Source organism: Plutella xylostella, chromosome 3 (assembly GCF_932276165.1).
Source record: "Plutella xylostella chromosome 3, ilPluXylo3.1, whole genome shotgun sequence".
Lineage (NCBI taxonomy): Eukaryota > Metazoa > Arthropoda > Insecta > Lepidoptera > Plutellidae > Plutella > Plutella xylostella.
In genome coordinates, this window is record NC_063983.1 from 8,935,076 (window position 1) to 8,962,076 (window position 27,001).

At 40.2% G+C, this 27,001-nt stretch overlaps 2 protein-coding genes across 6 annotated transcripts; one reads left to right on the plus strand and one right to left on the minus strand.

The window, feature by feature from the left end:
- Nucleotides 1–115: 115 nt before the first annotated feature.
- Nucleotides 116–25,011, minus strand: LOC105393083 (GMP synthase [glutamine-hydrolyzing]). 4 transcript variants are annotated; one of them, XM_048626393.1, is made up of 17 exons: nt 24,871–24,972; nt 24,173–24,233; nt 23,041–23,154; nt 22,463–22,649; nt 21,953–22,070; nt 21,223–21,379; nt 20,237–20,383; nt 19,374–19,470; nt 13,981–14,069; nt 13,326–13,480; nt 8,207–8,387; nt 6,986–7,120; nt 5,712–5,883; nt 3,518–3,635; nt 2,991–3,105; nt 2,291–2,482; nt 116–1,050 (listed from the first exon to the last, which is right to left on the minus strand). In XM_048626393.1, exons 3-17 carry the CDS (start codon nt 23,131–23,133, stop codon nt 949–951), a joined length of 2,058 nt encoding a protein of 685 aa, XP_048482350.1. In that variant the 5' UTR covers nt 23,134–23,154; nt 24,173–24,233; nt 24,871–24,972; the 3' UTR covers nt 116–948. The 4 variants fall into 4 exon arrangements, with proteins under 4 accessions (XP_048482350.1, XP_048482342.1, XP_048482336.1 ...); XM_048626385.1 differs by lacking the exon at nt 24,173–24,233 and having other exon boundaries at nt 24,871–25,011; XM_048626379.1 differs by lacking the exons at nt 24,173–24,233; nt 24,871–24,972 and adding an exon at nt 24,425–24,805.
- LOC105397442 (transcriptional adapter 2A) lies at nt 23,810–26,839 on the plus strand. Of its 2 annotated transcripts, XM_011569467.3 has the most exons (2): nt 23,810–23,932; nt 25,527–26,839. In XM_011569467.3, exons 1-2 carry the CDS (start codon nt 23,927–23,929, stop codon nt 26,820–26,822), a joined length of 1,302 nt encoding a protein of 433 aa, XP_011567769.3. In that variant the 5' UTR covers nt 23,810–23,926; the 3' UTR covers nt 26,823–26,839. The 2 variants fall into 2 exon arrangements, with proteins under 2 accessions (XP_011567769.3, XP_037973051.2); XM_038117123.2 differs by lacking the exon at nt 23,810–23,932 and having other exon boundaries at nt 25,262–26,839.
- Nucleotides 26,840–27,001: the final 162 nt, after the last annotated feature.

Sequence of the window (27,001 nt, forward strand, 5' to 3'; positions counted from 1 at the left end):
CTTATCGATTCTAGATTTAGACTGATTAAGGGTTGGACGTCTAAAAATAATAAAACCCTTAGAACTGATACCAGCCATACAAGCCGCAAAACTTAAAATAGTCTATTGATCTATTCTATCGTGTGAAATACAATAACAACAAAGTGATTTCATAAAACAATGGAAAAAAACTCATTATATTACACATTTCAACAGTCAATAGCGACTTTATCTATCCAATTACGCAAAGACTTAAAACAAAACAAACACTAGCTTTGCTATCTGTTATTTGAACACAATATTGCTTAGGACATTATTTAGCTAGGTATCCATTTTATTATTTATAAAAGGCAGATCGAATAGATATTCGTAAGTTATTAGTCCAGGCACTTTAAGTGAGGACACGCTGTTCTACCATTTCCCTGTAGATACCATTTGATTAACATTGTCTTTACCACAGGCCATTTCATTGCCATACTGTGAGACATAGAAACGGTACCTACACAAAATGTGTATAACTACGTGTAACAATGTAAAGCTATACATAATATTCATATATTATTAGGCTTAACACTGGAGATTTACGAACGGACCACTGCCCCGGTGCTTACTTGACGCGGCCCGGCACGACCTCGAATTAATGTCACCTTTTTTGACTGAACATCAGTTGAATTGTAATTGAGATTTCTAAGGTTTCGCTTACTTCGATGTCTATGTATTGTAAATTTATACCAACATTGTTACTACTTTACTAGTCATGTGACTTCGAGTTTATCGGCAAATATCGTTTTACTTATATTTCCGTCTCAACCTTTGATAACTTCCTAACGTACGAAAAACGCTGTTAGCCGTCTCAACATTACTCACACATTCAATTAACCAATAAACAGTCGGCGGTGCATTAAGGAGGTGGTCTAGGCCGCGCTGGCGGTCGGTATAAAACTATATAAAACAAGATGCGCGCGCGCATCATTCCCACTCGGTGGTGGCGGGCGGCTTCGGTGTCAGGTCGTACAGGACCCGCGAGATGCCGGGCACTGTCATCAGCTCTTTGCGCATTTTGTCAACCACCTGCAACAAATATATGAAGTGTTGAGACATAAGACACTTTTAATTTGAAGCTGCTTACTGAAAACATCAAGAAACGCAGCACTTAGGCTGTATACAGAGAAAATGTTGGAAACTTATAAGCGCCGTACCTATATAATATAAACTATACCTTCTGCTTTCATTCTGCATACGGCTTTACGCGGAACGATACAAAAACGCATGGAAAGCGATACGTATCGTTTTCTTCTGTCGTTTTTATCGGCTACACTACAGGCTATTGCAAAAAGAGTATACGAAGCCGAATCCTATGTGTGCGCATGATCTATCTAAGCTCGAAAATGAAATCAGTATGTAAAAATTCGCGAAATTTTTCCATAGAAACTTTGTAGCACCCTTTGTGCAACACCCTGTATATAGCAACAACAACACTCACGTACGCCGGCATGGCGGGCATGTCGTTTTCATTAGATTCAACATTTTCCATAGAAACTTTGTGGCACACGTAGGCTACTCAGTATACCCTTTTTGCAACACCCTGTATAGTTACAACAGCTTTGCATCACCCTGTATATAAGTCGCTGGTGCAGAACGGGCTGGCACGAGCGAGCGCTGGCACGACGCCGCGCGCGCCGCCGCGTCCCGCTCCAGCTGCACGGGGATCAGCACCGCGCCCATCCCGTCTGCTTGTGCTGGGCCCGGCTGTCTCTCTGTGTGCGGCCGCACAAGGAGACACAGTAGTGTCAAAAATACATGAAAGCTACAGGGTGTTGCAAAAATCGCATTCTAAGCCGAAAAGCTACTAAGCAGTATGTAAAAATTCGCGAATAAAATATCCATAGAAACTTTGTAGCACACGAAGGTTACTTAGTATACACTTTTTGCAACACCCTGTATACACACGAAGGTAACTTAGTATACACTTTTTGCAACACCCTGTATAGTTACAACAGCTTTGCAACACCCTGTATAGTTACAACAGCTTTGCAACACCCTGTATAGTTACAACAGCTTTGCAACACCCTGTATATAAGTCGCTGGTGCAGAACGGGCTGGCACGAGCGAGCGCTGGCACGAAGCCGCGCGCGCCGCCGCGTCCCGGTCCAGCTGCACGGGGATCAGCACCGCGCCCATCCCGTCTGCTTGTGCTGGGCCCGGCTGTCTCTCTGTGTGCGGCCGCGCGCGGAGACACGATAGTGTCGAAAATACATATTTAACGTTTTTATCGGTGGCCCCTCTACACTATAGTTAGTATTATACTAACATGAGCCGGCATGGCGGGCGTGTCCGGCAGCGGCGCCTGCCCCGTCATGAAGTCGCTGGTGCAGAACGGGCGCAGCACTAGTGAGCGCTGGCACGACGCCGCGCGCGCTGCCGCGTCCCGGTCTAGGTGCACGGGGATCAGGACTACCGGCATTTGGGCTATTTGCGAGGATATGCCGCTTGAGGTTAGCACCTGGGGAGGGAAAAGGTTTTTTGTGAGATGGAGTAGTTGTGGCGGCGGTGTATGGTAGATGACTAGCTATAATAATAATAATAATTTCGTTTATTTCAGATAATTCAAATCCATAAATTTGTTAGCAACAGTGAGTCTTAGCCTATGTTAGTAGATAATATCAATCAATCATTAAAAATAGGATATAATATGAGCGTAGCTACGTAAGTTGTTGTGGACAGGTGATGAACCTCTGTGGTACAGTGTCTGTACCACTGGGGTTGTGGTTCTATGGTAGTTCAGCAACAATATTTAATAAAACATAAAATGCCTCTACACTTGAATGCACAAAAGGCCTGTGTGTACTTGTACTCAACTGTAACTTATAATTACGTTGCATTACAAGTCTGGAAGTACCAGACAGTCACACTGGCGTTAGCACGTATACAACAAACAGGTGATAACGAACGTCACCCGAAGTGGCATGAAATCATGCACCCCCTAAAAATCTTATAAATATCACAATTACCTGTGTGGCGAGATCGTCAGCTTGCCGTATGGTGGAGATGACCTGCTCCGTGAGGAAGGTGGGCGTGATGTCCGTCACTTGCTCCTTGATGAGGCCGCCGAACGCGTAGCACACCCTGTGGGAAAGATAAGATTCAAATGTAAATAAACGATCGTCAGTCAAACGTATTAGTAGTAATTTTGTATGCATAGTGCAGTGATTAGTAACCTTGATCCTTACTGTTGTGCTGAGGGTACCAAGTTCGATTCCCAGCCCGAACAATGAGGGTTAAATGTGTGTTGTGTGATATTTCCAACCTGTGTGAATATTATAGCAAGAACCCCCCAGTTCTAGAGAATGCTCATGTGCAGCAGTGGGCTATCAGACTGCATTTACATTCTGATGGTCAAAAAGTAGTTCTAAAAACTCTTCTTATTTTTAATAATTTATTCATAAAAACATAAAAGTCACAAACATGCGTAATTTCCACTACAAGTTTAGTCAAAACTCTTCTTTGAATAAACTATTTGTAATATAATGTAACGAACCTGTTAACATTGTGGCACACCCTTGGTATGAGCTTGGCCAGATACGCCATGTCCTTCCAGTCGGGCGGGTACCGCTCTGTGGACAGCGCCACCACGTAGCTGTATGTTCGCGAGTCACCTGGAAATTGTGTTATTGTGAGCATTAAGTAGTGACTTTTGAGGATATTTTACAGGGTTGTTCGTGGGAGTTTGGGATGAAAAGTACTATAACTCTGGTGGTTTTGGTGGTGAAAGAATTTTTGAAATCGGTGTAAGTAGATGTTACGCAGCTCTACAGGGAAACGTTCAAATCCTCTTTAAAATATCAGTGCAGTGTAGGTCAAGGTCGTTTAGGTACACTATTTGGTTGGTAGGGTTGCCGCTACGGTCGGTTATATCTCTTAGCTTGTCTAACTCCGCATCGTCACTATGACCTACAGAATACGAACTCACCTTGCACACCAACACTCCTGACGGGCAGCAGGGTGGCCGCGACGGGCGCCTTGACGCTGTAACTCTGCCTATTCCGCTATTAAAACCACTATTGCCTACGGGATTGTGTGCTCTGGACAGGCTGGAGGGTGCATTATATTCACTATTACCTACCTACGTAACTACAGTCTCACCTTGCACACCAACGCTCCTGACGGGCAGCAGCGTGGCCGCGACGGGCGTCTTGCTGGAGATGCGGCGCAGCTCGGCCTGCTCCGCCGCGGTGCTCGCGTTGGCCACTCGCCCGAGCAGCGCGTGCCACTTGACGCACATCCACCACTATTACTGTTAAACCTACTCACTGTGTTACACTATAAACACTGGCTGAATATAATTATAATGTATAAGCGTGTGATACTAAAGTTAATGATAGCTACAGTAGTATTGCTAGATATACGTTCTAATTAAACCTGTTCCGCCATTATCAACACGTTTACATACGGAACACAGTGCTCACCTTGCACACCAACAGTCCTAACGCTGTAACTCGGCCTATTCCACTATTAGCACCACTATTGCCTACGGGATTGTGTGCGCATTTAGGACTTGCTATATGGTGTATTATATTCATTACAAACCTTCCCTGGACTACGACAAATATTCAAGACCAAAATTAGCTAAATCGGTCGTGCGTTCTGGAGTTATAGCGTCAGGAACGAAATCCGGCTTATTTTTATATAGTAGATAATTAAACCTAAGGAATAGTCTCACCTTGCACGCCAACGCTCCTGACGGGCAGCAGCGTGGCCGCGACGGGCGTCTTGCTGGAGATGCGGCGCAGCTCGGCCTGCTCCGCCGCGGTGCTCGCGTTGGCCACTCGCCCGAGCAGCGCGTGCCACTTGACGCACATCCACCACTATTACCTACAGAATACAGTCTTACCTTGCACACCAACACTAGTAACCGACAATAGGCTTGTCACTCCTGGCGTCTTGCTACCTGCTTCGCTTATTCCGCTATTATAACCACTACTGCCTACGGGATCGTGTGCTCACGCATTCTGGTAAGGCTATAGGGTGTATTATATTTACTATTATCTACAGAAGCCATTCTAGGCTTACCTTGCACACCAACACTCCTAACCGGCAATAAGATTGCCGCTACTGGGATCTTGCTAGATATACGTTCTAACTAAACCTGTATCGCCATTATCAACACGATTACCTACGGAATAGTCTCACCTTTCATACCAACACTTCTTACGGGCGGTTATATCCCTTAGCTCCGCTATAATCGTTACTATTACATACAATACAAAGGTCTCACCTTGCACCCCAACGCTCCTGACGGGCAGCAACGTGGCCGCGACGGGCGTCTTGCTGGAGATGCGGCGCAGCTCGGCCTGCTCCGCCGCGGTGCTCGCGTTGGCCACTCGCCCGAGCAGCGCGTGCGACTTGACGCACATCCACCACTATTACCTACAGAATACAGTGCTCACTTTGCACACCAACGCTCTTAACTGGCAGCAGGATTGCCACTACTGGCATCTTGCTAGATATACGTCGCAGCTGTCTATTCCGCTATTATCACCACTACTGCCTACGGGATCGTCTGCTCACGCATTCTGGTAAGGCATAGGGTGTATTATATTTACTATGATCTACAGAAGCCATTCTAGGCTTACCTTGCACACCAACACTCGACCGGCAGTGGGGTCATGGTAGAGTTATACATCTTAGCACCGCTATTATTGTCACTATTACATACGGAACTACAGTCTCACCTTGCACGCCAACGCTCCTGACGGGCAGCAACGTGGCCGCGACGGGCGTCTTGCTGGAGATGCGGCGCAGCTCGGCCTGCTCCGCCGCGGTGCTCGCGTTGGCCACTCGCCCGAGCAGAGCGTGGGATTTGACGCACATTGACGCGTATTCCACCATTATCTTGACGATCACCTGTGAGAGGTGGGATTTGTTTAGAGATTAGTGAATGATATAAGGAGTATATTTAGCATTGAACTACGACTATAACTGAACTATGTCGTAGGATTAGTTTATGTATTAGTAAGGATTTTAAATGTTTACATGCAACTGAAGAAGTTCACATTTTCTCGAGTAGTGGCACCTCTTGGCTCGAGTGGTGGTTAAATAGTAAACATTCAACAAAAAAAGTACGCAGTGGGCAGATAAAAACTATTTAGGGTATCGATAGATAAATAGTGTATGTACTAGTTAAAAAAGTGTGTGTCGAAAATGAATCTGGGCCCAGTGTATTTTCAGAAAGAGCGTTTGAGATATACTTAAGTAAATCAAATAAAGAAATCAAAATTCTTTATTATAGTTTACTGTATGTAGGCTGCAAAATTACTATTACAGCCGTATTATTGCGTACATCTAGCAGGTCGCAGGGCTATAGTGACCTGTGTCTCTGCAAAGTCCCGCTCGGCGTAGGGCTCGGCCTGGCACAGCCCTAGCTCCACGCCTAGGGCTGCCACCTAGTGTCCATCACCGACAGTGTACACTTGTCCAAAATTAATAATGCACATGCAGATCTTCACACCCGAATCATTAAATCGTAAGAGCCTTGAAAAAACACTTGCATTTTGCACCTTGTTCGAAAGAAATAGGAGTCAATATCATGTGTCACATAATCGAAAACAACCGATCTGTCAAAGATTTATATGCGCATTATCAATTTTGGAGCACTGTACCTGTGTCTCTGCAAAGTCCCGCTCGGCGTAGGGCCCTAGCTCCACGCCTAGGGCTGCCACCTAGTATCTATCACCGAATTAACAAGAAAATTGACTTAGCTTGTTGGTGTTTAAAACTAGAGCCATTTGGAGCTTGTTGCCATGGATAGGCCAGTTAGTCAGATTGCTATGTCAAAAATGACATATTTGTATGACTCTAACAGGTAAGCGATGACGACAAGGATTGTAGATTGGTTATCTGTCGCTGGTGGTATTGTGACCCATTTAGTGGGTCGCTAGGGCTACCTGTGTCTCTGAGTCCCGCTCGGCGTAGGGCTGCCACCTAGTGTCCATCATCGACAGTGTACCTGTGTCTCTGCAAAGTCCCGCTCGGCGTAGGGCTCGGCCTGGCACAGCACGCGCACGGCGAGCCCGGGCCCGGGGAACGGGTGCCGCTCCACCAGCGCCGGCGGCAGCCCTAGCTCCACGCCTAGGGCTCGCACCTGGAGACAAAAAGGAAGGTTTTAAATGATTGTGTGTTGGGATAGTTGGAGTAGTTTGGATAATTTATAGTGGTGATAGATCGCTGTTTTGGTAAATCTGGCGTTTTTGTAATATGTATAGGACCGCCGTTTATCCGCACGGATTAATTTAAAATAACAAAAGTGAGTTGAGGCTATTTACCGTTAATTGACGGTGACTCTATGACCTCTTGCCAACGTTCGATAGGTGACAACTAAACTAACTGTGTTACCGCTAGATGACGACACTGACGTGCTATACAAATTCGCCGTTTAATGCGCGCGATCCTTATGATTCTACAGCTATATTATGCCTGAGTTCTATAACCTACTTTTCCCCGAAATCTCAATGGGAAACCCAAAAAAAAGACAGGAAGTAAATGAGCAAAAAGTTGAGAAACTTAGTTCATCTTTATGGAAATCTTTAAGCGGCTCGATGCCTCGCCGTAGGCCGCAGCGCGCGCCAGCTCCGTGTCGTTGTGGCGCGTCTTGATCGCGGCCGCGTTGTTGCACGCGAGCGACGAGGCCCACTCTATGAGCTGTTCCCGCCGTGCGAGCAGGGGGTACTAAACTAACTGTGTTGCCGCTAGGTGGCGACACTGCCACGCTATAAAAATGCGCCATTTAATGCGCGCGGTCCTTATTTTGCTAATATAGACACTTGTTATACCAGAATCGCCACTAGAATGCTTCTAAAAAGGAGGCTTTTAAGACACATTTGACGTTTAAAGATACTTAACTGTGTCACCGCTAGGTGGCGAAACTATCGCGTTATCCCTACTATAAGACACTTGCTATCCCAGAATAGCCACGAGAAACCGCCTAAAATCGAGGGTTTTAAGACTCATCTGACGTTTAAAGATACTTAACTGTGTTGCCGCTAGGTGGCGACACTGTTGCACTATAAAAAGTGCTATATAATGCGCGCGATCCGTCTTTTGCTATATCCCGGCTATAGACGCTAGCTTTACCCGAATCAGATGTGGTCGTGGGGATTCAGATGTGTCTTAAAACCTACCTTCTAATAGTAGAAGGTAGGTTTTAAGACACATCTGGCAATAAACCCACCTCATCTTTATGAAAGTCCTTGAGCGGCTCGATGACGCGGCCACGGGCTCGCAGCGCGCGCACCAGCTCCGTGTCGTTGTGGTGCGTCTTGATTGTTGCTGCGTTGTTGGACGCGAGAGACGACGCTGACTCTATCAGGTCTGGCCGGAGCGTGCCTTGGCCTAGGAGCACTTGGTCCTCTCTGGAAAGGGAAAATGAGAGGTTGTGAAAGGTCGATTCATCTGACGACCGAATGGCGTAGTGGTTAGTGACCCTGACTACTGAGCCGAAGGTCCCGGGTTCGATTCCCGGCTGGGGCAGATATTTGTTTAAACACAGATATTTGTCCTCGGGTCTTGGGTGTTGATATTTATATTTAGTATCTATCTATCTATGTATTTGTGTAGATATATCAGCTGTCCGACACCCATAACACAGGTTCTGCCTAGCTTGGGGTCGGATGGCCGTGTGTGAGATGTCCCCACATATTATATTATTATATTATATTATATTATTTGTAGCGGTAAACTGAGCATTTGTTTCTAGTGGGATACTCGCAAAATCAGTTTTTAGAATGTTACATTGCGTAGTCAGGCTGTTTTTAACAGCATGCGGATAAGATCATGCACGCGGGATTTCTTCGCACGCTATATACTAGTATTCATTGTGCGAACGTGGAATAATAAATGCTCGCGAAACGCGGTAAAAAGGCGTAAATTTCGCGTGCGTGATGAAATCTCCATGCTGTTAAAAACAGCCTCATGCCTGAGAAAGTGTTTAAGTTTATCATTACATTCACCCTCTATGGCAAAAACTAAAGATTATCTAGGGATTATGGTTTAGATAACCCAAACTTATAAGTTTTGTTCTACATTGTGTAGCTCCACTGAAAGACTCAGATCAGTGAAGATATTCTAATGCAGTGTTTGCTGTAGGGAAGTTGTATCAGAATATTGCCGAAGCTTACGATCAACATTCTTTCTTTTCTTCCCAATGCTAACAATATAATTTGGAAACAAACAATACGGCTAAGCATGCAACTAATACTAGCTAGGAATTAGCGTCGGGAATTTCTATATATTTCAGTTAGCTGAAAAACTTTAATACCGCGATGTAGGATTTCATAGTAATTTGCTTCAACTCCATACAATGTACTGTGTATTGAGTTCCGAGCGACAACTATCTTATCTACCTTCTTTCCTTACTTTGAATTTTTCATCTAGCTCTCGCACTAGAGTCAAGCTTCCATAAAGGAGCATGCGAGGCCTTTTAGGCAACACCGCCGGTGCAACGCTCCCATGGCATCGCTCTAATAGACACAACCAAAATGCGAACCCAATGCCAAATACTTTGTACAATTCAGCACGAGTCTTATGATGTTTGATTGACACATGGTTTTTTTTTCTCAAAAACTAACATAATCCTACGAATATTATAAAGTGTGTATGTTTGTTACTTCTTCACGACAAAACGGCTGAACCGATTTTAATGAAATTGGGTATGGAGCTCGCCGACACCCTGGATTAACACGTAGGCTTTTTATCGCGGAATTCCCACGGGAATACTTTTTAAGGCGAAGCGAAGCTCGCGGGATCAGCTAGTATGTATTAGTGATGTAACAAATGTGTGTTTTTGGACATTCGCGAATGCGAATATCTGATATCGACATTCGCGAATGCGAATGCGAATATTCAGTTTGTGTTAAAATTTGGGGCCATTTGCATGGTTTGGTGACTATCTAGTACTGGACGAGGTACATTCCGTTCTAGACGCATTCCGAATCAGACTAGCCAATAATTGTCGCAGTTTTATTTTAAGTACACTTTAGTTAGCCCCGTAACTGTTACGACACATTGCGACTGTGTGCGGTTTCTGAGGACGACTTACACGAAACATTTAAAATATTTAAATCTATGGCTGTCTTGCTCTGACACTTCAGGGTTATTGGTAAAGTAGACCTGATCCTTTCAAGAGGTGATAGAGGAAGACATTTTCAGTCGATTGAACCCTATAATGCATTGTCCGAAACTTAACCATTTCTAACATATTGAATATGTAAGTTTTTTTATGTTTTTCAAAAATTTTAAGCTTAAAACTGAAAATAAAAAAAAAACTATTTCAATAACTTTTTTGGTTGTTTTGCATAAATAAGTGACACCTTAAATTAACTAATTTAAATTAAATTAAAAAAACTAATTTAAATTAAAAAATCAAATGTGCATTAATTGACTTAAATTAGACACAATACCTCAAAATAGTTAAACATTAAAAAAAATATTCAAAACGTAAAAACAAATAAGTTAAATTAAAAAAGAATGTCATATGACAATTTTTTGTGCACTTCAGCTTAAAAACATTGTCAACTTATAAGCTTTCAAATAAGATATTTCAATATCGAAACGATTTAGGTATCACTAAGATATGGCCAAAACAACCAGAGAAATCGGAGAAAACTCAATAGGGGTTTCCATACTAAAGTCAACAGGACTGAAAACAATCACACTTTTTACCTTTAAATTGGGCTAATATTGTTAGTTTTCCTATTGAATTTTGTCCGCCTGTGCTGGTTGTTTTGGCCATATGTTGGTGATACCTAAATCGATTTGATATTGAAATATCTTATTTGAAAGCTTATAAGTTGATAATGTTTTAAAGCTGAAGTGCGTAAAAAATTGTCGTATGATATTCTTTTTAAATTAAACTTTTTTTAAGTTGTGAATATTTAAAAAAAATGTTTAACTCTTTTGAGGTAAGTTTTATGTCTAATTTAAGTCAATTAACGCACATTTGATTATTTTACACTTTTTTATGCAAAACAACTAAAAAAATATTGAAATATGGCTATTTTTTATTTTTTTTATGGTGTTAAGCATAACAATTTGACAAAAAAAAATAAAAAAAACTTAAATATTAAATATTTTAGAAATGGTTAAGTTTTGGATAATGCAATATAGGGTTCAATCGACTGAAAAAGGCTTTCCTCTATCACCTCCTGACAGGATCAGGTCTACTTGCAAATAACCCTGTATACTGTCAAAATACGCTTTTTTATTATGTTTAGGTCTTATGAAACTATTAACTATAATATGTAAAGTTTCATTTCCCAAAGTAAATAAATAATACCAAATGATAAAGTAAGACTGGAAATGTGATTAACAGGGTAACTTGTAATAAAAAGGTTATAGACGAATGGATTTAGATTTTGTTAACCTATCTACCATTATTTTCAAATAGTTTTTTTTTAATAAGTACTGATATTCGCAAACATTCGCACAAAATTTTGCGAATGCGAATATCCAAAAAAATGCGAATATTCGCGAATGCGAATGCGAATATTCGCGAATGCGAATGCGAATATTCGTTACATCACTAGTATGTATAATAAAATCTATAGATTTGACAGCTGTCACATGACTCTACAGTGCCACAATCTTATCTGTTCCGGTGGTCAAAATGTGCAACAACGAGACGTCATTGTCAAACGTCATTTCATACTCTGTGCGTTATTTGAGTTGTCAATTTCTGCGAAGAGGCTGACGCTACGTAATTTAATTTGTTTAGTGATTTTTCTGGGTGAAATAATGCCAAAAGCGCTGTAATGTGATGCAAGAAAAGTAGTACTATATATATTTGCTTTTATGTAGGAAGAATAACATATTCAGGCGCCTTTAATTCCGTTTGAAAAATTGAAAGAACGAGTTGCAGCGGCTACTAGGTTAGTGTTGCCAAATATGACGAATAATTTTACCCATATACTCCATGTATTCTATTCTATTCTATTCTATTCTCTGTGGGGGTGTAAGTACCTGCACCTGGCTCTCTCGAGTGGAACCTTTGTGCATATCCCCAAGGTCTAAACTGCCTTCCTAAGCTGGGACCATTTCCCACCACGCTGGTCCACTGCGGGTTGGTGGGTTCACATATCTAGATGTGCTAGATCTAGATATGCAGGTTTCCTCACGATGTTTTCCTTCACCGTAAGAGCGATGATATACATTGTACTTAAGTTAAAAGAACTCATTGGTACATGTCAGCGCCGGGATTCGAACCCGCATCTCTGGCGTGAGAAGCGGGCGCTTACCCGACTGAGCTACCACCGCTCCACTCCATGTAATTTTATTAAATATTTTCCCGAGAGGCCCGTGCCCCAGCAGCGGGGACGGGATGTGTCGTGATACTTGTGATGAAAAGTATATAATCTTTATTTTTCTTTGATTACAGGTGTGAGGACATGACATGATACTTTAAATCTTGGCAGTATACCAAAAAGAATTTCGCACACCTGCTGCGATTTTAGACGAAATAATGATAATTTTTGATTTGATTTATGATCATTGTTTTCCCAACCTATCAAGAGTTGGCTGAAAGAATTGCTTTTTGGCATTAAAATTAGCCTTTGGAAGGAGACCCGTGCCCCAAGCAGTGGGGACGTGATGGGTCTTGATGATGATGATATTGATGATGATGATGAATTAGCCTTTGCACACTGTCTGAATTTCTTTTAATTGTATGCTCTTGTTTCTTGTTACTTTAGAAAATGTAAAATAAACTGTTCAAAAATAATAATTAATAGTGTTTTTTAAATCGTATCTAGTTATTCCCACGACCCACATAATATATTACCTATAGGTATTATTGTAATCTATATTTAATCTCCTACATCAGAACATAATCAGAACTAATTTTATTTCTGTTCGCCGTGGATAAATTTTCCATACAACAAATGTCGTTTGATATATTATATCCTCTTCCATTTACTATCGACCCTATATTTTGATTTATCTATACTTATGAATGTACCTAATTATAACAATAGGTAATAGCAGAAATGCATTGTCGTTTAAACCACAAATTGGTAAAATTTAATCGATGGCAACACTGGATTCGATCACAGCGACGCTGACACCGGAACAGATAAGATTGTGGCACTATAGCTACATTGATGTCGATTCTGAAGGCAGAAATTCTAAATTTAGAGCTGTCAAAACCTTAAATTCTTTGTTTAAAATTCGACTCTATGATTGTTTCCGTAAATGTCATTTTATGCTAGCAAATTTTTTACTTTGACAGCGTTAAAATTAGAATTTCTGCCTTCAGAATCAGCATCATTGTCCGCCTACACAGAGCAGTGGGCACTCACTGCAGCTGCAAGTCGCGCACGGCCTGCTCGGCGACGCGTATGAACACGTCCCCGATGATCTTGCGCTTCTCCTCGGGCGAGGTGGTCTGGCACAGCAGCGCCGTCTGGCGGCCGCGCCCGCTCGCGTCACGGATTGACGTGCTGCCTTGACGGAACTGGGGGAAAAAACTGGGGTGAATTCGGCGTAATCGTCTGAAAATTGGGGTTATAGACATAGCTCTTAAAATCTTTAAAATTAAGTGGCAGTAACTTGTCTTGAACAAATGACGGTTGGGCACAAAAGGGGTAGCTATTCTACCACGAGTGGAAACCACGAACAGATGCCGTCGAGCCCACACCACACGCAAAGACGTCCAGGCAGTGGCATGATGAGAAAGGCCGAGGACAGATTGTTGCTGGTTCTTTTGAGAGACCTGTGTCCAGCAGTGGATGATGCTAGGTTGATGATGTATGTAGGTGTTATTGAGAGTCAGAAGCCAACTAAACTATGACATATAGATAACGATAGACGATATAAAGGATGGATGGAAGGAAGCGGAAAGCTATATATCGCATTCAGTGGCGTGTTTTGGGAGAGGCCTACGTCCATTAGTATACTGCTATAGGCTGATGATCATAAGAAGGATGGAAAGACATAATGAAATGTTGTACTCACTTGGTGTCCCGCGTTGACGACGTGAAGCCTGACTCCGAGCTCGCGCAGGCAACGCTCCACCTTCGCACTCTCGTTCTTGCGCATGAAGCCTGAAACACATTAATGATGAGTATGTTATAAAGATTTGCAAAAAGGGTTATCATTACAGGGATTTATTGATACCGAATCCTTACTAATATTATACATATATGCGAAAGTAAGTGTGTCTGCCTGTTTGTTACTCTTTCACGCCAAAACTACTGAACGGATTTGAATGAAATACATATGGTCTAGCTAGATCATGAGAAAGAACATAGGCTACTTTTTATCGCGGAATTCCCATGGGAAAACTTTTTAAGGCGAAGCGAAGGTCGCGGGAACAGCTAGTATAAAATTAAAAACCGACTTCAAATGTTGGTGCGGTGACAAAGTAATCTAAAGAAATATGGCACCAACTTCAAAAAAGAACAGTTCCTGCTTAGGTATATTTGTACTGTCACATACGAGTAGAATTTGTGTAAACCTTAAATTATTTCTTACATTTTAGTGGTTTTTTGAAGTCGGTTTTTAATATTTTTTAATTATTATTTTATTTTATAGTTTTTAGTTTATTTGCAATAATTTTCAATCAAAAGTAAGGTGCAAATGATACCAAAAAGTCCTACTAATCAATACGAATCATTCAAGCCTAAACACGAAGTAGTTGCTATATACCGTTGAGGAGTTCCCCTGACTGCCTTCCGTTTCCATCATCAGATCAGCTCAAGGTCACCATCATATTTTTTTGTTATAAGAACTATATTTACGTTCTAAATTTCATTAGAATCGGTTACTAGGTGCCCAAAATGGAAATTCATACCCTGTTTTTACCCCTTTACCCACCCTTGGGGGTGAACTAAAATTCTGAAAAAAAAATGGGACCACCTGGGAGCTCAATGCAATACAACAAAAAAAGAATTTTCAAAATCGGTCCATAAACGGCGGAGTAATCGGTGAACATACATAAAAAAAAATATAAAAAAAAAGATCCCGACGAATTGAGAAAATGAAAATGAAAATGAAAAACGTTTATTAGCCATAAGTAGGTACATTTTGGTTCCTGGCTCCCAAACTAGGATACCCTGTGCTATGGGTAGCCAGGCATCTTTCGTGTAAGTACTTAGGGTAAACTAATAAAATGATTATAACGTACGTGCAGGCTGAGTAAGTAGGTACATTACATTACATAGTAGGTAAGTATTTCATTTTTGTCGCAGACAGAGGTTTTAATATTAATTATAGATAGGTTCTACTTATGTAGGTGTTAGTTTTACATTATGTACCTACTTGCTACTGCTATTAAAATTACTGTTACTTTGGTAAGTATCTAACTAATTAAGTTACGTACAGTTTAGGTTAGGTAGGTGCATTAAACTACTTAAATAGGTGTAAGTATAACATGTTTATCGCAAACAGCTTCTTAGGTATTACAAATTGAATTTAAATAAAGTCTACAATACAACTTATTCCACAAGTTGGGTAGGTAGTGAAACATTTCAACATGATACAGAAAAATGTTCGTAATAGCGTAATAGTAATATTTGTGTCTATTGAAAAAGTAATATAATTATGCTTCTACTGTATTCTCATTGCATTAAAGAACAATATTGAAGTAAACATCATCCGGCGTGTGTCTACAGCTAGGGTCGTGAAGTATATTTGTTAGTACCACGTGATGGCTTCCAAGCTATGTGAGTGTGCGTGATGGATAGTATATGTGAGTATTGAAGATTAGTGTTGATTTGTGGTGAGTAGTAGTGAGATGTAAGTAAATATTTTAATGATGTTAGTAAGTAATATACTTATATTGTTATACCTATATATTATTATTTTTTTTTGTTATAATGTTTTTATTTGTTTATTTATTAAGTAGTGTTATTGGGAAATTGTAATGTTATGAGGGAATCTTCTAATTAAATAAAATTTATTTGGTTACAGAATGAGTTCGGTGTCCACATAGTTTTTTTGCAGTAGCCATTTGTACAAAGTCGTTTTACATTTGTGGGTTCTTAAATTGACTATTTGTAGGGTATTGTTAATATTAGTGTAAAGAATAGGGCTCCTAAATTTGTAAAAGTGGCTCGCAAATATTGTTCTTGATTGAGGAACGTGCCAGCGTTCGAATCTGCTTGGCCGATTGGTAATTAAGCGGGTTACTAAAGATGTTTTATGAAATCTTAGGACAGTTCTTTGAATGTAGATTTGTCTGACAGTCAGGACCTTGCTTTCTTGATAAAGTTCAGTTGTTGGAAAGCGGTAAGGCTTGGAGAGAAGAACTTTTAGTGCAGCTCTTTGCGCACGCTCGAGTTTTATAAGTGTGGTTTTGTGGGTTCCTCCCCAAACCACGATGCAGTAGCTGATAATGGACTCGCATAATGCAAGGTACACCGATTTCAGAATCGTCCTATTTGCAGAATTTCGGAGTCTTTTAAATATATGAAGGAGTTTCCTGACTCTTGGCACTAAAGCCGCGATTTGGGAAGACCAGTTTAACTTTTCGTCGATTATAACACCTAGGTATCTTATGTTTTTTGACCGTTCAATGTGACTGCAGGAGCACGATTGGACATTGTGGGGATTTTTGCACGAATGGATTTTGATCATGAAGTCATCTGGTTTTGATGCTTCAGTTATGTGGAAACATAAAAATTTGGTTTTGGAAGTGTTTAGTGTGAGGAGGTTTGATTGTAGCCATTGAGATACTTTGGCCAATCCTTTCTCCGTCTTAGCCTTGACGTTTTCCCAAGTGTCTGCCCTGAACAGTAGTGCCGTGTCATCAGCAAAAGCTAGTATTTGAGCCGACTCTGCATCCATCTCACATATGTCATTTATGTAAGCTAGAAACAGAGTCGGCCCAAGCACACTACCCTGCGGGACTCCGAAATGTGTGTACATTGTGTCGCTTTTTGAGCTATTTAGCTTAACATATTGCCGCCTTGTTGTCAAGTAACTGGTAAACCACGCGAGTGCCGTTCCATTCACTCCAATAGCCTCGAGCTTTTTTAAAAGAAGAGGAATTGATACGGTGTCAAATGCTTTTTTGAGATCCAAGAAGACACCAATGCACCTGTCGCCTTGATCGAGTGAGCTAGCTATTGTGTCTGAGAGTAGGGTGATGGCATCCTCTGTGGATCTCTTAGCTCGAAACCCAAATTGGTTGTCAGCAAGCAGTTTATTAGACTCTAGGTACCTGACCAGTCGGTGGTTGACTACTTTCTCAAGTATTTTAGCCGTTACAGTCAATAAGGAGATTGGCCTGTAATTACTAGGATCAGTCGTGTCACCATCTTTGTGTATAGGACAGACTACGGATAGTTTAAGTGATTCTGGAACAGTTCCCGATGATAAACTAAGGTTGATGAGATGTGAGAGTGGATCTGCAATTAAGTGTTTTACGTTTTTGAAGAATTTAGGTGGCAAGAAATCCCAGCCAGGTGAGCCGTCTGATTTAAGACTCATTATGAATTTAGTGATTTCGACTGTGTCAGTCGGAGTTAGAAAAAGAGAGAAAGAGTGTGGTCTTGAGGTTACTTCCATATTTGATGCGAGTAGTTGCTCTGTTGTATTCGTTAACGTGAGTATTTCTTTAGCCAGCTTACTACCGACTGAGGTAAAATAGTTGTTAACTAAATTTAGGGCAGAGGATGGAGTGTCAGATTGTCCAAGGAGATCAACACATGTTTTTTTTTCCAGTATCCAAGTGGCAGATAGACTTAATTGCCTCCCAAGATTTTTTGGGATTGCCTATGTTTTTTTCAATAATTTCTTCTTCGTGTTTAGTTTTTAGGTTTTGAAGGATGAAGTTACAAGTATTACGATATTTGAAGTAAGATGTTTTAAGGTTTTCATTATTTGGGTTTTTATTGACTTTGTTATGTAAGTTGTCTCTTTTTTTCATGCATTTGATCAGACTAGGGGTTATCCAGGGCTTCATGCTATACACTCTGTGAGGTATTTTGTAAGTAGATTTGTGTTTGTTATACAACTTTGAGAGGACTTCAATAAAGTAGTCGCAGGCAATGTTAGGATCCTCGAGTTGGTAGAAATGGTCCCATTTGATTTCTAGTAGTTCTTTTTCAATATCTTCGTAGTTTACTTTTGTTATTGTTCTCGGTAAAGGTGGGGTCCGAATTAGTTGCGTTTCAATAGAAATCATTACTGTGGAGTGGTCAGTTACACTAGTCTGACATACTCCTGCTATGCTCGTTTTGTTAGTTTTGATAAATATGTGATCGAGACAGTTCGCTTCACGGGTAGGAAATAAATGGGCAGGATAGTAGCCATGTAGAGCTGTCAGGTCTAGGTATCTGTCACTGTGTCTGCAGATATTATTTGGTTTGATATCTATGTTAATATCCCCAATGATTATGTTAGTTTTAGCGGTGGAATATTTAGTCAGAGTGAGGTCAAGAGAGTTAATAAATTTATCTGTATTGCCGAAACTGGGAGATCTGTAAATAGAAGTTATAATTATATCATTACCAATTTTTAGAATAAGGCAGTTAGATTCTTCAAATTGCGGTTCTTCAACTGTGACTTTTATGTTATTTCTACAGTAGGCAACTATTCCATCATTCTGGTTTAAGTAGTTTTTAGAGTAGTATAGATTGTACCCATTCAAAGGGAACTGTGGTGGTACATCTTTAGTGAGTCTGCACTCCGTGAGAATTATTACGTCTGGTGTAAATTGTAACCTAGTAAGTAGTACTAAAAAATTGTCGAAGTTTTTGTTAATACTCCTTATGTTTTGGGTTATTATGGTGAGATTGTTACGTCTTAAGTTAAGTTTTGTTTTGCATAGTTCTGGGTCGGTTACCAAAAAACTACTGTTTATTGAGGTACTATCAATATCGTCTATTAAATTTTTAACTGTAGAATCGAAAATTATCAGGGTAGAGTAATGATTTAGTACTTTGGTGTGTGTGAGTTAGTGAGTCATGTAATATGTTAACTTTGTCAAGAATTTTGTGGTGGATTGTTCGTGTAGCGTGTTTGGTGTTTGTAAATAGATTTAGTGGTTTTGTATTGAGTTTGCATGTTGTTTGCTGTGTTTTTGATGTAGTTGTTTTGTGTTTGAATGAGTTAAGCTTGTTATACGAAAGAATTAGTAAGTAAATGTGAGCAGTAGGTGTAGTATTAAAGTAACTTACATGGTATGTACTAAAAGGGTGCCATAAAATGTAGCTTAAGGTGAGAGCTAGTCAGATGACGCGTAATGCTTTCGAGAACCTCCTCCTTTTTTTGAAGTCGGTTAAAAATAAAGTTATAAGGGAAACTTGGCAGTAAATGTGAAAATAGTCTCTCTTGCAGACCATTTTCATTCATCAATAATTTATCTAACTATCAATGTATTACCTAACTAAGAAATATCTTACCATTGTCGATGTGCAACGCAATGACCTGGTCCTCCCGCAGCGCTTTTCTGATGAGCGCCGCGCACACCGTGGAGTCCACGCCGCCGCTCACCAGCACCTAGAAAGTAAATAAATATAAATACAGATAGATATGATTATTAATGGAAAGAGGGGTCGGGGTCTATTGCTTCTTGTACCTGAAGCCAATGCACACTTCGGGTCACTGAGACAAATAAACATGCGCAGTTGTTTGTTTGTTCTTTCATTATGACGGACTGAAGGTAAAAGTATCTTCGTTGTAACATAATAAATCCAATGTATTTTATGGGAACTACTAGATGGCTGTCCAGGCGCAGAGGACCGCATTTCCCCGCACCAATGGTATAAACGCGAAAGTTTGTGACTCTTTCACGTAAAAACTACGGAACGGATTTTGATAAAATTTGGTATGCATGAAGATGTTACTGTGAATTGACATCGTGGTCCGGTAGCATTACTCACCAGAACCTTGTTCTCTTCCCCGACGGTGTCCCGGATATGCTGCAGGATGGCGTCGTGGCGCGAGCGCAGCGTGAACGAGCGGGACAGCCCGGATATGTCCAACAGGAAGTTGGACAGCGTCTGCTTGCCTTTAGTGTCTTGTTTCTTTCATTATGTATAAGCCATTCCAATGTAATTTATTTTATATGAACTAGGAATAGGGGCGGCTGGCTGCTGTATATAAAATAGTTTTGCGCTGCAGCCCTATAGATATAAAGAGCGCATACCTAAAGCCCGCTAGTTTTGCGCTCTTTTAGCAGCTTTTAGCGCTGCTATTTAGTACTCTTTCAGTGACATACCCTCATGCTTCTTCTAAAATTGCTAAATAACCGTCCATTACTCACCAGAACCTTGTTGTCTTCCCCGACGGTATCTCGGATATGCTGCAAGATGGCGTCGTGGCGCGAGCGCAGCGTGAACGAGCGAGACAGCCCGGATATATCGAACAAGAAGTTGGACAGCATCTGCTTGCCTTTCGGGGTTAGGTCCACCTGTGGAGGGTTTACACGGGTTTAGTCAATAGAAATACATATAGTTGGCTATCAGGCCTGGCTTGCTTGCAATCACAGCGAACCGCCTATCGAATTACTTATCAACAAGTGAGTTAAAATTATTCGGTGACAATAAAGGCAAGGTTAAGAGGTTTCTACGTATCTGGAAATCGGATGAATGGGGTCGCACCTTAGGCTGCTAGACAGCATCTTTATCAATGTAGATACAAAATATTTCAATACACCGCGATTTGCGTTAAATCGGCGATTTAATTGGTGGAAAGAGAGTTTATGTGTATGTAATCTCCATTAGCGCGCTGTCTTCGTGCGTTTACCGTGTTTTGAACTATATTCTGTCGAGTTAAATTCTAAATTCATGAACCCACCTCAGGATGAAACTGCACTCCATAAAGCCGCATCTGTTCGTTGTAGATGGCGGCCACGATGTTGCTGCTCGAGTGGGCTCCCACACGGAACCGCTCGCCCACTTTCTGAACGCTGTCTCTGTGCGTTCACCTTTACAGGCATATTGCTACCGTATTTTGAAATCTACTACTCTGTTTCTGGACATGAAAGTAGAAAAAAAGGCGGAAGAAATCTCGCTTACTAAAACACTGAGGCACCACAATGGCGGCGACATAAGAGTGTGTGGGTGTGTGGGTGCGTACGTGCGACGTGAACTGACTGACTTTGAGTGTGAATGTGTGTGTGTCGGGCTCGTCGTAACAATGAAAGTGACTTACTCAGGGTGCCTCAGTTTTTAGTTAGCGATATTACTTTCGCCTTTTTTTCTACTTACATGTTTCTGGAATTGTTTTTAGGTTTATAACTGAACCCACCTCAGGATGGAACTGCACTCCATACAGCCGCATCTGTTCATTGTAGATAGCTGCGACGATGTTGCTACTAGAGTGGGCTCCCACGCGGAATCTCTCGCCCACTTTCTGAACGCTGTCTCCGTGGGTTAGGAGCACTTGCTGGACTTTTTCCAGGCGGCTGTGGGGTAGAGAGAAGATAATTACAATACAATACAATACTTCTTGTCAGTTTGTGAGTACGGATGTTTGTTACTCTTTTACGGGACAATGGCGGGATCAAGTTTGTATGTAAGAAATTTACACTATGTTAACATATAGGCCTTTTGTCCCAAAATATCCATGGGAAAACTTAAGATGAAGAGAAGCTCGCAGGCTACCGTAGCCCGTTTTTTTGTCAGTATTTAAAGTTCTATTGATAGTGGATTTATGTGTCTTTCCAGGCGGCCTTTACAGCTTTTTACCAGGGTTCTAGCTGAAAACCAGCGCTATGGTTTATCATAGCACCAAGCTGAGCTAGAACCCGTTTCTGCACCGGGAAGCAACACCCTTGCACATTTTCCTTTACCTTTTTTATTATTTGTTTTATTATTTATTTTTGTGTTGTGTCCGTGTGTGTGTGAAATAAATGTATTTTCTTTCTTTCTTTCTTTTTAAGGTAACTTTCTATCTCCTCTTTTACTGTGGCTACTTCTAAGTCTTTGGACTTCAGATAGAGGTAGTTAAATAAGTAAAATATAACGGGTGTACTCACTTGAAGAGCGGACACGTGGTCTCCAGCTCCACGTCGTACTGGCCGTCCTCGCGCGCCTCCTTGCGCAGCACCGAGCCGCCGAACTCCTTGTTCAGCATCTGCATGCCGTAGCAGATGCCTGCGGGGAAAGAATAGCGAGGTTGTTATTCTGAGCCTGTAAGGAACGGTCAAAGTGGAAATCTACTCTTCGAGCTTGATGTCCCTGATTAAGGATTCCAGGATCTGATAATGATGATGTGGAAGGACACAGTTAGTTCTGGGATGTAACAGTAGATGGTGCTGTTAATGGGTTGTTTTCAATAGCCATTCACAAAATCTCATAACACGCAACGTGAAGCTTTTGGTGTTTGGTGCAACATTTTTTTTTTTTACACTTTTATTGAATGACTGGCATGGATACGTCTCGTATTGCCTTGTTGAGAAGTCCAGGCATGGCAAAATAGACTCGCTACTTGAACATGTCGGGGTAAAATGTACATCTATGACACCAGTTTGCAAACAGTGACTTACCCAAAACAGGCAGTCCAATTTTGAATATATCAGAGTCATATCTGGGCGCGTCCTCTGCATACACGCTGTTGGGTCCCCCGCTGATGATGATGGCGCGGTAGCCGCCCTCCTTGAGATGGTATGCCGGAGTGTCGAGAGGTAAGATGTCGGATTCTACGCATAGCTCGCGGACCCGCCGGTCTATCACCTGGGATTGTAGATTGAGGAGGTTAAGTTGGTTGTAATATGTTTTATATTCAACATGAATGACAAGTTGGTATGGGGAAGGTGTGAAACTTAGGCTAGTACTGCTAATTGCTAGACCAAGTTTCACTGTAACTCATATTATATTACATATAGTGACAAGTTATCTAATTTATCTATAATTATATTCTCTGTGTTGTGATGTTATAATTTATAATAATACAACATCTTACGAAATTGTGCTGCCTTATTACCTTATTGCCTTACAACTACAAATGTTTTATTTCTAAAACTTTTAAAATAAAATCAATCTACTCATTTCCTTGGGCCCACCACACAACCCTCATACAGATTTTTCAGTTGTAAGTTTAAATTCACTCTCAGTGCCAATTTACCTTTCCATACTGTGATCCGGCATCGAGGATGGCCACCTTATCCCGCGCGGGATTGGCGCCGTTTGTGTTCGCATCAGTACTGGCCGTGTGCATTTCTCCAACTCGCCAGCAACACTGGAAGATGATGAGAGATATTAAGTAAAAGTTGCTATTGTCAATAATTTTATAAGGCACAAATAAAAATAGAAGGTCTGGTTGAGGATGCTTTAAGGAATAATAGGCAGCTTTTTTATATTTTTTGTATTTGGTACAAATGAATTGTATAATATTGTACAAAGATAAATATTATATTTTCAATTCATTGTTAAGTTTTTACTGTCCTGAAGGGAATGAGTTATCTATCTTTTTAAGCTTAGATGAAATTGGTTTGAGGAACCATGGATTTTGGACACCACTTAAAGGTAACCTTTTGGAGGAATATGCTCACTTTGGAGTAATTAGTACAGCTGAAGAGGAGGCTGCCAATTTGAAAGCCAGTTAGTTATATTTTGTTAAAGTACACAAAAGAAATATGTTTGATAACTTTGTTCATAGTTTAATTTTGGCTGAGCCAGCTGAAATCTGATGTTTATCTCATAAAACTGGTAAATGATGCCTACCTTCAATAGAAAGTTTCTAAACCCAAGCATCACAACACAAAAACAAATAAAAATAATCAGTCAACACATCATAGTTGATTTTCATTTTCACAATCTACCACTTATCTCTGCAACAGTAATGAACTTGAAAGAAAACAATAAAAAATACACTATCAATAGTATCTGCTGCATTGATTAAAACTGTATCTTATGACAATGATAAGAGAATTTTGAATCTGAGCTCCGGAGTGTGTGTGTACTTTCAACTGACACAGTGGCTATTTTTAGGAGGCCACCCACATGAGTGCATGTGTGTATGTACATAGTTATTTATACATAAATACATATGTGAGGATTAGATGGTGGAGCGGTGTGACAATGTGTTATTTGTTTGTGTATGTTGTTGGATACAAAATCTTGTAGTTCATGAAGAATTCAACAAAAATGCTATTATAATTATTTTGTTGTGTTTACATTTTTGTAATATGTAAATAGAAATGTGATGTAGATATTAAAAAATTGACAAATTAATAACAAAAAAAGGTGATACTTACAAAGGTTGAACAATGAAAGTTTCAAATTCTAATGGCAACTATTAAGTTTCTTCTTGATAATCTGTTGGTCATGTAACAAATTTAAAGGTTATGTGGTTATCAAGAATAATGATAACAATTGTATCAACAATATTTGAACTTTCTGATGAAACATGAGTGTTGTGTAATGAATAAGAAAACTAAGAAATGTCAACAAAGAATAATATTAAAAGTTCTAGTAAGACAAAGACTGATGGGTGGTGAATGACATACCTTTCTTAGCATGAAAAACATAACTTTCTAGTGCTGCTGATACATGTATCTTGAGGAATTGTTAAACGATATAAGATGAAATTATACGATAACAACATTGATAGCATAGAGATAAACGTAATCATATTTTTTAGCCCATCGAATTGTAGGGAAATATGTCAAGTTCACAGGCCGGGCGAAAATGTACAAACTTGCAAGTGAATATACTTTCTACCACTTCAAAAACAACGGCACTGTGTTCATGAATTCTTTATAAAGTCAAGGAAAGGCACAGAAAACAACCAAAGCCTGAAAAAACTACGTAAATATGTAAATTTACTCAGTAAAACCGGGCTTTGATTGACATCACTTTCTGGGTCAAAATGAAAGACACAATCATTACGGTCATTGTTTTGCAAATCCTTTGTTAAGTAATTGAACACTAATGGGATAATTTACAAACTTACCTCAATGAAAAATTGAAAGATTTTAGACAAATTTATTCATGAAAAACACGAAAAAATGTGGTTCTCCATTCAACTCGACGAATACAAAATTTTAGTACTAAAAAAATCCGCTAGGTTCGCAGTAGTCATTCAGTTTACGATTCATTCAAAATTTTCAATCCAATCATTGCGTGCAGACAGTGCAGACTTGATTGAAGTGACCTTTTTATTATAAGATACTTTTCAAATGAGTCTTCTCTTTTAATATACTTTCGATACTCGTATTTACATTGTACAAAAACTTGCATCAATGTTTATTTGTTCAAATAAATAATAATTTAAATACAAATAAGTTATTATTCAGAGGATTTTATATGTTTTCACCTGTCACCCTTCAATCAATCACATCATTTCCCGTCAAAATCACAGACACCAAAACAAATAAAATCGACCGCGACCGGCCAAACCAAAAGTTTTGTTGTTTCTAGATAATATTCTTTGTGTTGCTGTTAATTTTGTTCTGATAATTAGCTATGTATATTTGATCGATAACAGTGTCTGTACAGCACAATAATAAATGATGAGGTCTTAATACCAGTGTGCCAAGGTGTCCTATGTTATAAAAATATTAATTTGTGATTCTCCCATAAATCATGATGTCCACAGATATATTACAAGTAAAATGTCATTCTTGCGGAGAAACCGCTCAGGAGCCGTACGTGGAGTGTTGCGAATGTGACGCAAACCTTTGCACGTCGTGTTTTTCCACCGGACAAGAGGTGAAAACACATAAAAATGACCACAAGTATGCTATAAGGAGGAATGACTTCCCTCTTTTCGACAACTGTAACTGGACGGCTAAAGAAGAGTGTAAATTGCTCTCTGCTATGTCTATTTATGGGTATGGAAACTGGGAAGAAATATCCAAAATGGTACACTCAAGGTCAAAGCTAGAATGTCAGGAGCACTACAAGAAATATTACATTGACAATGTTCAGTGCAAGGAGCTGGATATACTACCGCACACGGATCAGTCTATGTTCCCGAAGCCTGTGATTCCATACTTGTACAGCATGGAGGTCAGTAAGGATCCCCCGAGAAACAACCATTCAGACCAACACCTGGCTGGCTACAACGCATACAGATCCGAGTTCGAACTGAGCTATGACAACCATGCTGAAGCCATCTTCAACATTGAGAATGACTACTCAGATGATGATGATGAAGATGACGAGATCTTAATGGATGAATTAAAAGTTTCTCTTATAAATTCTCTTAACACAAGGCTTAGGGAAAGGAAAAGAAGGTACAAAATTATACAAAACCATGGTCTAATAATGCCTAATAAGCTCATTTCTTGGGTGCAGAAGTTTGACAAGACCCTAACACGGCAGAAGTCTGAAAGACTGTATCCCTTTATGCAGTTCATGACGGGCATGCAGTTTGATGCCTTTATGGAATCTTTGAGCTTGGAAGAAGAGCTAATGCAAAGGTTACTCAGACTGATGGAATACCGCAAAATGGGTATAAAGACTTTGTATGGAGCTAAATTGTACAGAAGTATGAAGCAGGAACATGACCTGGTTATGAAGGAACAGAGGAATGCCACTCAAGCCATGTCACAGAAGTTTGAATCACAATCACCATCTAAGAGCAGAGTATTCTTCACAAAAGATGGTCAAATGAAAAAACACAGAAAGACTGTTATGCCTCTAGAAATAGTTGATCTACCTAGCTTCCATCTGCTAAATGATAATGAAAAAGTACTGTGCTCTAACTTAAGGCTCTTTCCAAAGAATTACTTGGACATAAAAGAACAACTGATAGCTGAAAATAATAAGCTTGGATCACTGAGATTACTTGATGCAAGAAAAATTGTGAAAATAGATGTAAATAAAACTAGGAAGATTTATGATTTCCTTGCATTAGAAGGGCTTATTAAGGCCTTTAATCCTGTTAATTGTATTAAATAAACTATTTTAAGGTTAAAGACCTGTATTTTTCTTGCTACCTTGTTTATCTGCAATTATTAGTCTTGAAACTTCTTGAGTGACCAACTTATTTGTTGGTTGGTGTTACAGACACTCCCTCCTACCCTATGGTTGAGTTGCCTGCTCATTCTTGCTTCCCTGATTGGAATACCTAGTATACC